The sequence below is a fragment of the Rhea pennata genome, chromosome 6, assembly GCF_028389875.1.
Source record: "Rhea pennata isolate bPtePen1 chromosome 6, bPtePen1.pri, whole genome shotgun sequence".
Taxonomy (NCBI): Eukaryota; Metazoa; Chordata; class Aves; order Rheiformes; family Rheidae; genus Rhea; species Rhea pennata.
The window spans coordinates 25,849,181-25,866,383 of NC_084668.1; the positions used below are offsets into that span (position 1 = coordinate 25,849,181).

The 17,203-nt window shown below is 41.5% G+C and overlaps 1 protein-coding gene across 9 annotated transcripts in view; it reads right to left on the bottom strand.

The window, feature by feature from the left end:
- Positions 1–17,203, bottom strand: part of TTN (titin) — a 242,512-nt gene that overhangs the window by 28,649 nt on the left and 196,660 nt on the right. For all 9 annotated transcript variants that reach the window (XM_062578197.1, XM_062578204.1, XM_062578203.1 and 6 more), the window contains one exon: positions 78–17,183. In XM_062578197.1, the coding sequence (XP_062434181.1) occupies positions 78–17,183 (17,106 nt within the window). The remainder of the gene's footprint in view (positions 1–77; positions 17,184–17,203) is intronic.

Sequence of the window (17,203 nt, forward strand, 5' to 3'; positions counted from 1 at the left end):
TAATATTATTTTGAAGTAAACATTTTAAAACATGTATTACTTCACGTAACTATTACCAAATATTTAGTGAAACATACCTGTTATTTTAGTTCCCTCCTTGGTCTCAGCGGGTACTCCAACGCCATACTCATTTTCTCCAGAAACTCGGAAGTAGTAAATGGAACCTTCTTGCAAGTCAGTTACCTTGTATGAAAGGCGATGACAATTGTTTGTCACAGTGACCCATGCCTTTTTGCTAGCTTCTCGTTTTTCTATAACATAGTTCTTTACAGGTGCTCCACCATCATTTTCAGGAACATCCCAAGATAGCACAGCAGATTCTTTAGTTACATCTTTTGCAGCAATATTAGATGGTGGCCCAGGAGTATCAAGAACTTTCACAACTAAAGTCAAGGTAGCTGTGTTCAGGATATTTTGTAATGTTAATATGTATTTTCCAGAATCATTTCTTGTTGCTTTTTCAATAGTAAGAGATGTGCAATTATCTGAAGTATCGATGCTCGCTCGTGTACGGAGATCAGTTTCTGGTTTATGCCATGTTACATTTGGAATTGGTTTGCCTCTGAAAGGAACGGTCATTGTGAATGATCCACCAGCCTTTACAATTAAAGTCTTCCTCATTTCACTGTCAATATCAAAGGCAGGTTCTTCTTCTCTTTCCTTTGCCACCTGAGGTTCTGAGACATCGCTCGGTTCACTGACACCAACTTTGTTGATGGATTTTACTCTAAAGACATATTCAGAGCCTGATATTAAGCCAGTTACAGTGTATTCTGTACCTCTTAAGTTTTGAATAGCGATTGACCAGTCAGTTTCATCAGTTTTCTTGTATTCAACTGTGTATGCAGTTACAGGAGCACCTCCATCAAAGAGTGGCTTTGTCCATCCAATTGTGATATTTGACCTTGTAGAATCCATAATCTTAGGTTTAGATGGTGGAGATGGCAAGAAAACTGGATCTTCTGCCCGAATCAGTGGTGTTGTTTCACTTGGAGGACTGAGACCGGCAGCATTTTCTGCATAAACTCGGAATTCATATTCACACCCTTCACGGAGACCAGATGATTTCACTCTTAAATCATAAACTGGTTTTTTGTTTACACGGATCCATCTTAGACTAGTTTTTTCACGTCTTTCAATTACATAGCCAGAGATTTCATTGCCTCCATCGCTCTCCGGTCTGGCCCAGCACAGAGTTATAGAATCTTTGCTCACGCTAGTAATCTCTAAAGATGTAGGTGGACTTGGAACTGTAAATGGATCTAGGGCCTTGACGGCAATACTTTCCAGAGGCTCACCAACGCCATATTTGTTAACTCCCATCACCCTAAAAATATACTCATTGCCCTTAAGTAATTTTGTCACTTTACAGGATGTTGTTCTAAGCTCTCCTTCACAAAGTGTCCATGCAATTCTGCTGGTCTCACGTTTTTCTACAATATAGTAATCAATGTCTGCGCCACCGTTTTCTTGAGGGGGTCCCCATGATAAATGGCACTTTTCAGCAGTAAGGCCATTTATTTCTAATGGGCCTGCAGGTGGACCAGGTCTATCAAGTACTTTGCAATTAATTGCCAAAGATCTTGTTCCTGCAACATTTTGTAATGTTAGCACATACTGTCCTGAATCACATCGAATACAGTCCTTAATAGTTATTGCAGTAGTGTGGTCTGTTGAGGATATTTCAACTCTAGCTTTTCCCTCTAGTTCCTTGCCATCCTTTGTCCATGAAATCACTGGTATTGGCCGTCCTGCAATATCAGCACTGACTTTAAACACTTCTCCAGCTTTCACAACTACAACATCCCTGAATTTGACATCCATCATAATTCTTGGAGCCTCTACATCATCTTTTACAGTCACAGGCCCAGTTGATTCAGATGGCTCACTAAAAAGTCCAGCAGCGTTCTTTGCAATCACACGGAATTCATATCGTTGGTCTTCTGTAAGCCCACCTACATCAAAGTATGTTTCTTGCACATTAGTAAAATTACACTTTAGCCAACGACCATCTGGTATCTCTCTGCGTTCAATAATATATCCTGTTACTTTAGCTCCACCATCATATTCTGGTTTAGTCCATTTCAGTGAGACACAGGTTCTTGTAATATTAGTAACTTCTGGTTGACCAGGAGGATCACATGGATCTCTTGCAGCAACTGGTTCACATGATTTACTGCATTTGCCTATTCCTGCAATGTTTTCAGCATACACACGATATTCATATAACAGTCCTTCATCGAGACCTGTAACTTTCATCTGTGTATCAGGTATAAGACTTTTGTTGACTTTTGTCCAAAGAATGCTGCTCCGTTCTTTACACTCCAGGTGATATCCTAGTACTTTGCTGCCTCCATCATTAACTGGTACCTGCCAGGTTACAATCATGAAAGCCTTAGTTGCATGTGCCACATGAGGAGTTCCAGGTGGTCCTGGAGGCTTAAATGGATACTCTGCCACAACGGAGGGAGAATTAGCATAAGTACTCTTTCCATAGCGGTTTTCTGCACAAATACGGAACTGATATTCAGATCCAGTGATCAGTCGAGATACTTTAATTGATGTTCTTGCAACTGCTGCAGATACTACATCCCATGTTGTTGTGGTAGTTTCTCGCTTTTCCACAATGTAATTGCTAATGTGGCACCCACCATCATATTCTGGAGGTTTCCAAGACAGAGTTATACTATCAGCACTAACTTCATCAATATGCACATCAGTTGGTGGTCCTGGTTTGTCAAGGACAATTACTGTTAAAGAAGCTGTTGTTGATCCAGCACTATTTGAAAGGTGTATTTCATAATGTCCCAAATCTTCATTTAAAGCTTCCTTGATGGATAGCGAAGTTGAAGTCTTTGATGTGTGAACATTTACCCTGGTTGTCTCTTTTAAGGGATTTCCATCCTTCTTCCAGCTAACAGTTGGAAGAGGTCGCCCTCTGAATGGCACATCAATCTTAAGATCATCTCCAGCTTTTACACTGAATGTGTTGAAAAGGAGCTCAGCAGAAGGCTGGATTTCAATATCTTTTGCGATGACTGGGACACCAAGTTCTCTTGGATCACTTTTTCCTTTTTCATTAACAGCAATCACTCTGAAACTGTATTCTTCTCCCATACTTAGGCCTGATATTGTTGCTTCTAATGTTTTTACTTGGGTACATGCACTCCATTTTATACTTCCTTTACTTTGCATTTCGACTATATAACCAGTAATTTTACTGCCACCATCACTCTCTGGCTTTTCCCATTTAATTGAAGCAGAGTTGTGAGTCACATCTACAAGAATTACCTTTGCAGGTGGGGAAGGTGGCTCAGAAACCTTAACTGGGTCAGGTGTTTCTGCTGGTAAGCCTGCCCCGTATTCATTTACAGCTAAAACACGGAAGTAATAACTACATCCTTCTTGTAGTTGAGCAATTTTGAAAGAATTCTTAGTGCAGTTGTTGGTAACTGTAGCATATGCCTTTCTTGTGGATTCTCTCTTTTCAACTATATAATTGGTAATTTTAGCTCCACCATCAATAAGTGGTGGTTCCCAGGCTAATGTTACAAAATCTTTTTTCACTTCTCTGATTGTCAAGTTCACAGGTGCGCTAGGTGTATCAAGCACTCTGACATTAACGAAAGCTGATTTTTTGCCACTGTTGTTCTCTAAAGTCAGGTTGTATCTACCACTGTCAAACCTATTCACGTTGTCAATGACCAGCATTGTATAGGAACCAGTGACTTCAATCTGAGCTCGATCACTAATTGTTCCTTCTGCTTTTTCCCATTTAACTTCGGGTTCTGGTCTTCCTTTAATGGTGACAAACAGACGTAATGTAGCACTAGCACGTACAGTGACTACTTTTCTGAGATCTGCATCAAGTTCAATTTCAGGAGGTTCAATCTTGTCAGCTGCAATGACTGTACCAGGTATAATAGCAGGTTCTCCTACTCCTTCTGAGTTAATAGCACAGATTCGGAAGTTATACTCCTGGTTCTCTTTAAGTTTTGTTACAGTGAACTGTTTTCCTTGTAGTCCTGTTGGTGGTGTGCAGGTAGTCCATTCATCAGCAGAAGCTTCTTTTACTTCTACTACATATCCTTTAACAGGAGCACCACCATCATAAACAGGCTTACTCCAGGCAAGGGAAACTGATGACCTGGAAGTATCTGTAACCTTTGGATTGCTTGGTGGGCCTGGTGGGTACAGTATATCACAGGCACGATAGAAAACGGATGGCTCACTGGGTTCTCCTACACCAGCAGCATTTTCAGCAGAAACTCTAAATTCATAAAAATGCCCATCAGTAAGACCTGTTACTCTGAATCGCAAGTCTGTCAGCCTTTTCTTATTGCATTTGGTCCACCGGATACCATCTTTATCTCGTTTTTCAAGTATGTAACCTTCAATTTCAGCCCCTCCATCGTCTTCTGGGCGACCCCATGTTACAACCATAGAATCTTTTGTGATTGCTGAAACTTCAGGTGTTGAAGGAGGACCAGGGGGTTTGTATGGATTACGAGCCACAATTGGCTCAGATTCCAAGGGCTCTCCAATTCCGTATTTGTTCACTGCCATTATACGGAAAATGTACTCATTGCCTGCAAGGAGTCTAGTTACTTTGTGGTTAAGAGCCTGCACATCTGTAGCTACTTGTGTCCATGAAAGCCTGCTTGTCTCTCTCTTCTCAATGATGTAATGTGAGATACTAGAACCACCATCATGTAAAGGTGGAGCCCATGCCAAGTAGCATTTTTCTGCAGTGACACCTGTAACCTTCAAAGGTCCTTCTGGGGGTCCTGGCCTGTCAAGCACTTTTACAGTGATTGGAATAGATTTTGTGCCACCAACATTTCTGAGGTTAAGTGTATAGTGACCTCCATCTATTCTAATACAATCTTTGACAGTAAGAGTTGTTTTCTGAATGGTAGATTTAATTTCCATTCTTGCAGTTGCTTCTTCAAGGTCTTTACCATCTTTTGACCATGTGATGTCAGGAATAGGTTTGCCATGGATATCAGCTTCAAGAACAAAAGTTTCTCCAGCATGAACAACAATGACATCTTTGTATTTAGGATCCAGTGAAGCCCCTGGTGCTTCAATTTCATCTCTGGCAGTAATGGGTCCTGTGCTTTCAGATGGTTCACTCAAGCAACCAGCTGCATTTCTTGCAATTACTCTGAATTCATATCGTTGGTCTTCAACAAGACCACTAACTGTAAATTCTGTTTCCAACACATTTGTAAAGCTGGCTTTCATCCAACGACCATCTGGTAGTTCTTTCTTTTCTACAATATATCCTGTTATTTTGCTTCCACCATCATATTCTGGTTTCTTCCACTTCAGCGTAACATTATTTCTTGTTACAACAATGGCCTCTGGGCGACCAGGTGGGTCACATGGATCTCGGGCAACATATAACTCCGATACTTTGCTGACTTTGCCAATGCCAACAATGTTCTCAGCAGAAACTCTGAACTCATATTCAAGACCCTCTTCAAGGCCATCTGTTTTATATTTGGTGTCTGGAATGAGTGACTTGTTCTGTTTTGTCCAAAGAATGCTGTTCTTATCTTTACGTTCAAGGTGGTAGCCAAGAACTTTGCTTCCTCCATCAGTAACTGGTTCATTCCATTGTATGATCATATGGTCCTTGGAAGCAGCTGTTACAAACGGAGTTCCAGGTGGTCCTGGCACTTTATATGGGTATTGCACAACAATAGGTTTAGAATCCAAAGGAGAGCTCTTCCCATATCTATTTTCAGCAGAAATCCTGAACTGATATTCAGAACCTGTTTTAAGTTTTGTTGCTTTGATAGTTGTCCTTGCAACAGTTGCTGAAACAGTAGTCCATGTAGTAGTGCTTGTGTCACGCTTTTCCACTATATAGTTGCTTATCTGACAGCCACCAGTATAATCAGGTGGTTCCCATGATAAAACAACAAAGTCTGCACTAACTTCATCAAAGCGGACAGGTCCTCGTGGTGGGCCAGGCTTTTCCAGTACAATTATGCTCAGATGCTCTGTTGCTGTACCAGCTGTGTTTGATGCTGTTACCGTGTATTTACCAAAGTCATCTTTGTTGCTTTCTTTAATATGTAAGATAGTGGATGCTGATGTATCCTGAATATGCAATCTGGTTGTCTGTTTAAGTGGCTGGTCATCTTTTGTCCAAGTAATAGTAGGTTTGGGTCTACCTATAAATGGTACTTCTACCTTTAGATCTTCTCCAGCTTGCACACTGTATGTATTAAACATCAGCTTGAAACTTGGCTCAATTGTCAAATCTTTAGCTACCACAGGAACTCCAAGTGCTCTGGGATCACTTTTGCCTTTTTCATTGTAGGCAATCACATGGAATTGATATTCCTGTCCTGGACTCAGACCAGACACAACTGCATTGCATGTTTTGGTTTCACTAACTACACTCCATTTTTCTGTTCCTTTAGGCTGCATTTCAACAATATATCCCAAAATTCTGCTACCTCCATCATGTTCAGGTTTTTCCCACATAAGCGACGCAGTTCTCTGAGTCACATCTGTGAGAGTTACTTTCCCAGGAGGCAGAGGTGGCTCTGAGGCTTTGACAGCATCTGTGGTTTCAGCTGGAACACCAATTCCAAATTCGTTTTCAGCCATAACTCTGAAGTAGTAAATTGCTCCTTCTGTAAGATTTTCAACTTTAAAGCTTGTCTTGCCACACTTAGCACTTACATTTGCAAATGCCTTCCTGGTTGACTCACGCTTGTCTATTATATAGTTCTTTACCTTTGCACCACCATCAATTATTGGTGGTTCCCAAGATAATATGGCAGAATCTTTCTTTATATCCTTTACTACTAAGTTTTGTGGTGGTCCTGGTGTGTCTAAGACTTTTACTGTAACAAAAGCAGTTTTAGAACCGCTGCTGTTCTCCAACTTAAGAAGATACTTTCCAGCATCATTTCTATCACAGTTGTCAATTGAGAGTTGTGTGTAGTTTATGCCTTTATCAATTTGAACTTTTTCTGTGAATTCACCTTCTTCTCGGGACCATGTGATGTCAGGTGTTGGTCGGCCTCTGAATGGTATGTGAATCCTAGCAGACCCACCGGCTCTTACAACTATGCCTTTCCTTAGCTCTGAATCAATATCAAGTTCTGGAGCTTCAAGTTTATCTTCTGGTTTAATAGTACCAGGAATGGATGCAGCCTCTCCTACACCAACCTTGTTGAGGGCACATACTCGTAGTTTATATTCTTGATGTTCAATAAGCTTTGTGATTTCAAATCGAGTGGCACGCACACCTGTCTGTGGAGTAACAAGTGACCATTCATCTTCATCTGCTTTGCAGATTTCTACAAGGTATCCCTGGATCTCAGAACCACCATCATAAATAGGTTTACTCCAACCAAGCGTAACTGAACTTTTGGTGGTATCCACAACATGAGCATTCGTAGGTGGACCAGGCTTGAACATGGGATCACAAGCTTTAAAGTAAGGAGAAACTTGGCTTGGTTCACCCACTCCAGCAGCATTTTCAGCAGAAACTCTGAATTCATACTCATGATCCTCTGTTAATCCTGTAACTCTTAATCGAAGGTCTGTAATTCGGCGCTTATTACATTTCATCCATCTGATGCCTGTGCGGTCTCTCTTTTCTACAATGTAACCAATGATTTCACTGCCTCCATCACTATCTGGTCGGCTCCAGCAGACAGTCATAGAATCCTTTGTGATGTTGGTAATTTCCAAGGCCTTTGGTGGACCAGGGACTACAAAAGGATTTTTCATCATTACTGGCACAGATTCTAATGGCTCACCAATTCCATATTTGTTAACTGCCATAATACGGAAAACATATTCATTTCCTTCCAAGAGTTTTGTTACTTTCAGCATTGTAGGTACAACCTCTGAAGCAACAACAGTCCATGCTAGGCGGCTAGTTTCTCTCTTCTCTACAATGTAGTGAGAAATATCACTGCCACCATCATGAAGAGGAGGAGCCCATGCCAGTGAACATTTTTCAGCTGTAACTCCTGTCACTTGTACTGGGCCTTGTGGAGGTCCTGGCCTGTCCAGGACTTTTACATTTACTGACACTGTCTTTGTCCCTGCAACATTAGAGGCTTCTAAAATGTACTGTCCACCATCAACTCTAATAGCATCTTTTATAATCATTAATGCACTGAAATCTGTGTTCTTTATTTCACATCTAGCAGTTTCTTCAAGTTCTTTATCTCCTTTGTACCACTTAATTGTTGGTAGTGGCTTTCCATGAACATCAGCCTCAAGTCTGAATGTTTCACCAGCATTTACAACAACTGTTTCTCTGTACTTTGGATCCATTGAAATTCGTGGAAGTTCAACTTCATCCCTTGCTGTTATTGGTCCTGTACTGTCAGAAGGTTTGCTTATTGCACCTGCAGCATTCTTTGCAATTACTCTAAATTCGTATCTTTGGTCTTCAGTAAGCCCTGTTACAGTGAACTGAGTTTCGATGACATTTGTGAAGCTAGCTTTCATCCAGCGACCATCTGGTAAGTCACGTTTCTCTACAATGTAACCAGTAATCTTACTACCACCATCATATTCTGGTTTGGTCCACTGCAGAGTGATAGAGCTTCTTTTTATTATTATAGCCTCTGGGCGTCCTGGAGGATCACATGGGTCACGAGCTACATAGCACTCGGAAACTTTACTTGTTTTGCCGACACCAACAATATTTTCTGCTGAAACTCTATATTCATATTCTATTCCTTCTTCGAGGTTAGTTGTCTTAAAACTTGTGTCCTGAATGATAGTCTTGTTTACTTTAGTCCATAAAATACTGTTTTTCTCCTTCCTCTCAAGATGGTAGCCCAAAACTTTACTCCCACCATCATTTATTGGTTCATGCCACTGTACAACCATGGAGTCTTTTGTAACAGTTGTCACAAATGGGGTGCCAGGAGGACCTGGTTCTTTGTAGGGGTACTGTGCTATAACTGGTGCAGATTCCAAAGCAAAGCTCTGCCCATACCTGTTCTCAGCAAATATTCTGAACTGATACTCTGAACCAGTTTTCAGTTTAGCCACCTTAAGGGTAGTTCTTGCAACAGTAGCAGAGACTGTTTCCCATACAGTGGTTGTTGTATCTCTCTTATGAACAACATAGTTGGTGATTTGGCAGCCACCTGTGTAGGCTGGGGGATTCCATGATATTGTAATACTTTCTGCACTTATTTCATCAAACTTCACAGGTCCCACTGGAGGGTCAGGTTTGTCTAGGGTTATGACTTCAACAGAGGCAGACTTTTGTCCAACAACATTAGCCACTGTGATTTCATACGTGCCACTGTCCTCTTTGCTCGTTTCCTTGATATTCAATATAGTTAGATCAGTCAAATCGCTAACATTGACTCTGGTTGTCTGCCTTAATGGCTGACCATCTTTTACCCAGGTAACAGTTGGTTTAGGTCGGCCTCTAACTGGTACTTCTACTTTCAGATCTTGTCCCACTTGGATACTGTAACTATGAAAAGCAGGTCTTACATCAGGTTCAATTACCAGGTCTTTGGCGACTATTGGAACGGCAAGTGCCCTAGGATCGCTCTTACCCTTTTCATTTACAGCCATTACTCTAAAAAGATACTCTTCCCCTTGAGTTAGGTTAGTAATAACCGCTTCAAGTGTTTTTACGCGAGCACACTCTGACCATTTCTCACTGCCCTTTGCTTGCATTTCAACAATGTATTGTATGATTTTGCTGCCACCATCATGTTCAGGTTTTACCCAGCTTAGTGAGACACTGTTTCTTGTGACATCATCCACCGATATTTTCCCAGGAGGCTGTGGAACTTCAGCAACTTTAATTGGGTCACTGGTTTCTGCAGGGAGGCCGATTCCATATTCATTTTCAGCAGAGATTCTAAAGAAGTAATAGCAGCCCTCCTGAAGTTGATCTACTTTCCATGAAGTCTTGTGGCAGTTTGTTGCAACAGCTGCGTATGCCTTTCTTGTTGCTTCACGCTTTTCAATAATATAATTCTTTATTTTTGCTCCACCATCCAGGAGAGGAGGCTCCCATGAAAGTGAAACAGAGTCTTTAGTGATCTCTCTGATTTTTAAATTAACAGGTGCACTTGGGGTATCCAACACTCTTACACTGACAAAGGCAGACTTTGTTCCACTGCTGTTTTCTAAAGTCAGAGTATATTTTCCAGTATCAAATCTGTTAACATTGTCTAGGACAAGAGAAGTAAAGCTGCTAGTGGTATCGATAATAGCTGCCTCTCTGATTTCACCATCCATTTTACCCCATTTTACTTCAGGTGTTGGACGACCTCTGATAGGAACGAACAGTCTTAAGGAACCACCTGCCCTTACATTTACAATCTTCCTTAACTCCATGTCAAGGTCAAGGTCTGGTGGTTCCATCTTTTCTTCAACAATAACAGAACCAGGAACATCTGCATGCTCTCCAACTCCTGCTCTGTTAACAGCACAGATACGGAACTTGTATTCGTGTTTTTCTACTAATTTTTCTACTTCCATATGAGTGGTTTTAATTCCAGTTGGAGGGGTACAAATTGTCCATTCACCATCACTTACATCACATTTTTCCACAATGTATCCCTGAATTTCGGAGCCACCATCATAGATAGGTTTACCCCATGAAAGGAAAACTGAAGATCTTGTAACATCCACAACCTTAGGATTATTGGGTGGACCAGGCTTGTAAATAGGATCACATGCCTTGTAGTAAGTGGAAGGTGGGCTTGGTTCACTAAGACCAGCAGCATTTTCAGCTGATACTCTGTACTCATAATCGTGATTTTCTATAAGCCCAGTCACTCTGTATCGCAGTTCGCTAATCAGGCGTTTGTTACATCTTGTCCAGCGAATACCTTCCTTATCTCGTTTTTCAAGGACATAGCCTAGGATTTCACTACCACCATCTGAGGCTGGTCTTTCCCATACAACTATCATAGAATCCTTGGTAATGGCTGTGACTTCTGGGGCCTTTGGTGGAAGCGGCACTACAAATGGGTTCTTTGCAAGTACCAGTTCAGATTCAAGAGGTTCACCAACACCATATTTATTTACTGCCATGATGCGGAAAACATATTCATTTCCTTCTAAAAGTTTGGTAACTTTGCAATTAAGGGTTTGCACGTTTGAATCGACAACAGTCCAAACCAAGCGACTCGTTTCTCTTTTTTCTACAACATAATGTGAAATATCACTGCCACCATCTTGTAGTGGAGGTTTCCAGGCCAACATGCATTTTTCAGCAGTAACGCCTGTAATTTCAACAGGTCCTTCAGGTGGTCCAGGTCTATCAAGAACTTTGACGTTAACAGGAACTTTCTTTTCACCTGCGACATTCTTTGCCAGTAATACATACTGACCACTGTCAACTCTAATGGCTTCCTTTACACTAAGGCTTGTTGCAAAATCAGTACTTTTTATTTCCATGCGAGCAGTATTTGTTAGTTCATGATCACCTTTTAGCCACTGAATGGAAGGTATTGGTTTGCCATGAACATCAGCATCAAGCTTGAATGACTCACCAGCATGTACTATGATAGTGTCTTTGTACTTTGGATCCATACTTATCTGAGGTGGTTCTACTTCATCTCTTGCTGTAATTGCCCCTGAGCTCTCAGACGGTTCACTGAAAACACCTGCAGCATTTCGTGCTATAACACGGAACTCATACCTCTGGTTTTCAACAAGGCCAGTTACTTCAAATTGGGTATCAATGACATTTGTAAAACTTGCTTTCATCCAGCGACCATCTGGTAGCTCCTTCTTTTCAACAACATAGCCCGTGATTTTACTTCCACCATCATATACAGGTTTACTCCACTGGAGTGTTACTGAGCTTCTTGTGACAATAATAGGTTCTGGACGACCTGGAGGGTCACATGGGTCATGTGCACTATAGCATTCAGATGCTCTACTTGCCTTTCCAATGCCCACTATGTTCTCTGCATAAACTCTGAACTCATATTCAAGACCTTCCTCAAGGCCAGTTGTTTTGAATTTAGTATCTGGAATAGGTGTTTTATTCAGTTTAGACCACAGAATGCTATTTCTTTCTTTGCGCTCCAAGTGGTAGCCAATGATCTTGCTACCACCATCATTGACTGGTTCATTCCATTGTACCACCATACTGTCTTTTGACACAGTTGTTACAAAAGGTGTGCCAGGTGGACCAGGAACTTTGTATGGATATTGGGCTATGATTGGCTCAGAGGTGAGGTAGGTACTCTTCCCGTATCTGTTCTCAGCTGCAATTCTGAATTGATATTCACAGCCAGTCTTTAATCGACATGCCTTTACGGTTGTTCTTGCAACAGTAGCTGACACGATCTGCCACAATGTGGTAGAAGTGTCCCGCTTTTCTACGATGTAATTATTAATAGAGCTGCCACCATCATACTTTGGTGGTTCCCAGGAAATAGTAATACTATCTGCTGTTACTTCATCTACTTTTACTGGTCCAGTTGGAGGTCCTGGTTTGTCAAGGACAACAATATTTAGGGTCTCAGTTGCTTCACCTGCAGAGTTTGTAAGTTTAACCAAATACGCTCCCACATCTTCTTTACATGCTTCTTTTATTGTTAACAGTGTGTTGTTTTCTGAACTTTCTGCATTTACTCTTGTAGTCTGCTTCAGCACCACATTATCTTTGTGCCAAAGCACTGCTGGTTTGGGTCGACCAACAAAAGGAACATCAACCTTTAAGTCATCTCCCGCTAGAACACTGAAAGTGGTAAACAGTAGTTTGAAAGCTGGTGGAATCACAAGATCTTTTGCAACTACTGGTATACCCAGCTGGCGAGGATCACTAATACCTTTTTCATTCTGAGCTGAAACACGGAAGGTGTATTCTTCACCTTGGATCAATCCAGTGATAGTGGCTTCAGTAACTTTTACTGTAGCACAAGTTGACCACTTTTCACTGCCTTTGCTTTGCATTTCTACAATGTAGCCCAGAATTCTGCTACCACCATCATGCTCAGGTTTTTCCCAAGATAAGGAAACACTGTTTCTTGTCACATCCAACAAAGTTATTTTCCCTGGTGGAAGAGGTCTTTCTGATACTTTTACTGACTCTGAAGTTTCAGCTGGAAGGCCTATTCCATACTCATTTTCAGCTAGGACTCTGAAGTAATAGTTGCAGCCTTCTTGCAGTGCATCAACTTTCCAGCTAGTCTTGTGGCAATTGGCATTAACAGTTGAATAAGCTTTTCTCGTTGACTCACGCTTTTCAACGATGTAATTTTTTATTTTAGAGCCACCATCTATGAGAGGAGGCTCCCATGTGAGTGTAACTGATGATTTTGTAACTTCCTTTATTTTCAAATCCTGAGGTGCCCCAGGGGTATCAAGAACTCTGACGATCACAAATGCTGACTTACTGCCTGAACTGTTTTCGATTGTCAGTATGTACTTGCCACTATCAAATCTATTTACATTTTCAACAATAAGTAAAGTATAAGAGCTTGTTGATTCAATGCTTGCTCTATCCAAAGATGCTCCGTGTTCTCTTGTCCATTTTACTTCAGGTGCTGGCCTTCCTTTAATTGGGACAAAAAGCCTTAGAGTACAGCAGGCTCGGATAATGACAACTTTACGTAGCTCTGCATCAAGCTCAATCTCTGGAGGCAGCACTCTTTCTTCAGCTTTTGGAGTCCCAGGAACAAGAGCTGGCTCTCCAAGACCTTCAGAGTTCATAGCATATATCCGGATCTTATACTCCTGATTTTCTTTCAGGTCAGTGATGGTAAAGGAAGTGGCTTTTAGACCTACTGGTGGAGTTACAATCTTCCACTCATCTTCTTCAGGTAGTGCTATCTCAACCATGTAACCTGTAATTTCTGAACCACCATCATAGATCGGTTTGTTCCAGGCTATTGTAATTGAGGACTTGCTGCTATCCAAAACACGAGGATTACCTGGAGGACCAGGCTTAAATACAGTATCACAGGCTTTATAGAATGGGCTGGTTGGGCTTGGCTCACTAAGTCCAGCAGCATTTTCAGCTATGACCCTGTATTCATATTCATGGCCTTCTGTCAGTCCAGACACTTTATAACGTAAATCAGTAACAACTCGTTTGTTGCATTTCACCCAGCGTAGACCAGCTCTGTCACGACGTTCCACAATATAGTTAGTTATTGGGCTCCCGCCATCCGAATCAGGGTGGCCCCAGCAAACAACCATAGAATCTTTTGTAATTGCTGTAACTTCGGGTGTTTTGGGAGGATCAGGAGGCACATATGGATTTACTGCAAGAACAGGCTCTGATTCCAGAGGCTCACCAATGCCATATTTGTTAACAGCCATAACACGGAATACATACTCATTGCCCTTCAGCAGCTTAGTAACCTTCAATTTAGTTAACGGAACTTCTGTGGCTACAGTTGTCCATGCCAATCTACTGGTTTCACGTTTTTCAACCACGTAATGGTCAATTTTTGCGCCTCCATCATCCAGTGGAGGTAACCATGACAGCACACATTTTTCTGCAGTGACTTCAGACACAGCCAAAGGCCCTTCTGGGGGACCAGGTCTATCAAGAACTTTAACATTGAAGATATGCTTGGCAAAGCCACCAGGATTAGATGCAGTAAGTGTATAAGCACCACCATCTCTTCTTGAAGAATCTTTGTTAATAAGAACTGTAGAGAAATCTGCTATTTTTATTTCTAATTTTGCTGCATCTTCAAGTTCCTTTTCTCCTTTTGTCCATGTCATAGTTGGTGGAGGGCGACCTGAAACATCAGCTTCCAGCCTGAAAACTTCACCTGCTTTCAGTACTAAAGTGTCTTTGTATTTAGCATCCACCTTTATCTTTGGTGCTTCAATGTCATCTCTACATGTTATAGCATCTGATGGCTCAGAGGGCTGGCTAACAGCACCACCAGCATTCCTAGCAATCACACGGAATTCATATGAAGCATCTTCTGTCAAACCACTTACAGTGAATTCTGTCTCTAGTATATTGCTGAAATTAGCTTTCAGCCAACGGCCATTAGGAAGGTCTCTTTTTTCAACAGTGTAGCCAGTTATCTTAAAACCTCCATTATATTCTGGCTTAGTCCATTTCAATGTCACTGCATGTCTTGTAATATTCAGAGGAACTGGCTTACCAGGTGGATCTATTGGGTCTAAAGCAAAGACAGGTTCAGATGGTTTGCTTGGTTTGCTTTTACCAGCCAAATTTTCTGCTACAACACGGAATTCATATGCAATGCCGTCAGTAAGTCCAGTTGATTTAAAGATATTGCCTGATACTAGCATTTTACTTACAGTCTGCCAAAGAATGCTATTTCGTTCTTTTCTTTCAACGTGATAACCTAGAATTGGGCTTCCACCATCAGTAACTGGCTCATTCCAGCTAATGGTCATGGTTTCTTTGGTGACTGCAATCACCTGAGGAGTTCCAGGAGGTCCGGGTACCTTAAACGGATAGTTGGCAACTATAGACTCCGAAGTAATGGCTGGACCAATTCCATATCTGTTTTGAGCTTTAACACGGAACTGATACTCAACTCCAGTGGTAAGACGAGTGGCTTTAAACATAGTACGTATCACTGTGGTCGCCAGTTCAGTCCATGTGGTACTGTCGGTCTGACGCATTTCTACAACATAGTTACTTATTGGTACACCCCCATCATTCAAAGGAGGCTGCCATGAGAATGTTATGAAGTCAGATGAAATTTCATCAAATTTGATTGGTCCAGTAGGAGGCCCAGGTATGTCATGAACTTGAACTGTGATAACTTCACTAACTTCTCCAACAACATTTTTAGCTGACAGTGGGTATTGGCCACTATCACTTCGTATACATTCATTGATGTTTAATATGGTTGCAGTTGCAGTATTTTCATAATTAACCCTTTGTGTTTGCTTAAGTATCTGGTCTTCTTTCTTCCAGGTCACAGTTGGTCTTGGACGACCAAGCACAGGGATTTCAATCTTAATATTGTCACCAGCTTTGGCAATGACTGTTTTCTGGTAGATACCACGGAGGTCGAACTCTGGAAGCATTGTTTGCTCTTTGATAATAACTGGCCTGCTTTCTCTTGGGGCACTCCTTCCAGCACTGTTAACTGCCATAACCTGGAAAGTATACTCTTCATTTTCAGTTAGATTCTTCACTACACAGTCCAATGTTTTCACTGTTGTGATGTGTGCCCACTGGGTGGAGCCTTTCCTCTGGGCTTCAATTACATACCCAGTGATCTTGCTACCACCGTCATGTTCTGGTTTTGGCCAAGCCAGGCTAACTGAATTCCGTGTTACATCCATAATATGGAGGCTCTCAGGTGGTGATGGTGCCTCGGAAGCTCTTACTGGTTCTGCAGTTTCAGCTGGTTCACCAATACCAAACTCATTTTCAGCTAGCACTCTGAAATAGTATTCACACCCCTCAGCCAGGTTAGGAATTCTTAGAGAACACTTCTGACAGTTGGTTGTGACTGTTGAATATGACTTCCGAGTTGATTCACGTTTCTCAACAATATAGTTTGTTATACGTGAACCACCATCTATCAGAGGCATATCCCATTGGAGAGTGATGCTGTCTTTGGTTATTTCTCTAGGCTTAAGGTTTATTGGTGGGCCTGGGGTATCCAAAACTTTTACATTTACGAAGCCAGTCTTCTTACCAGCAGCATTTTCAAGAGTCATTATATATTTTCCTGCATCATATCTGGTGCACTCTGTGACAATCAAGAGTGTAAAAGAGTCTGTATTTTCAATGCTGGCACGTCCTTTGAGTGAAACATCATCTTTTGTCCATGTGACTTCTGGAGTCGGACGTCCTTTAATTGGCACAAAAATCCGAATAGTTAGTCCAGCTCTAACAACAAGTGTTCTTCTCAGCTCAGCATCTAATTCAAAGTCAGGAATCTCTTCCCGGTCTTTGATTTCGACACTTGGAATTATTGCTGGTTCACCAACACCTACAGCATTCATGGCAGAGATTCTGAAATTGTATTTGGCTCCTGGCTGCAGATCAGCAACAACAAACTGAGTGATTCTTAAAGCAGTTCCTGTTGTGTCTTTTACCCATTCTTCTTCTCCTTCCTTTTGATGCTCCACTATATAGCCAATGATGTCAAGTCCACCATCATAGTGAGGCTTGCCCCAGGCTAAAGATGCACTTGTCTTTGTAGTATCAGTCACTCTTGGATTTGCAGGTGGACCTGGTGGATCTGGAAAGTGAGGAAAAGAT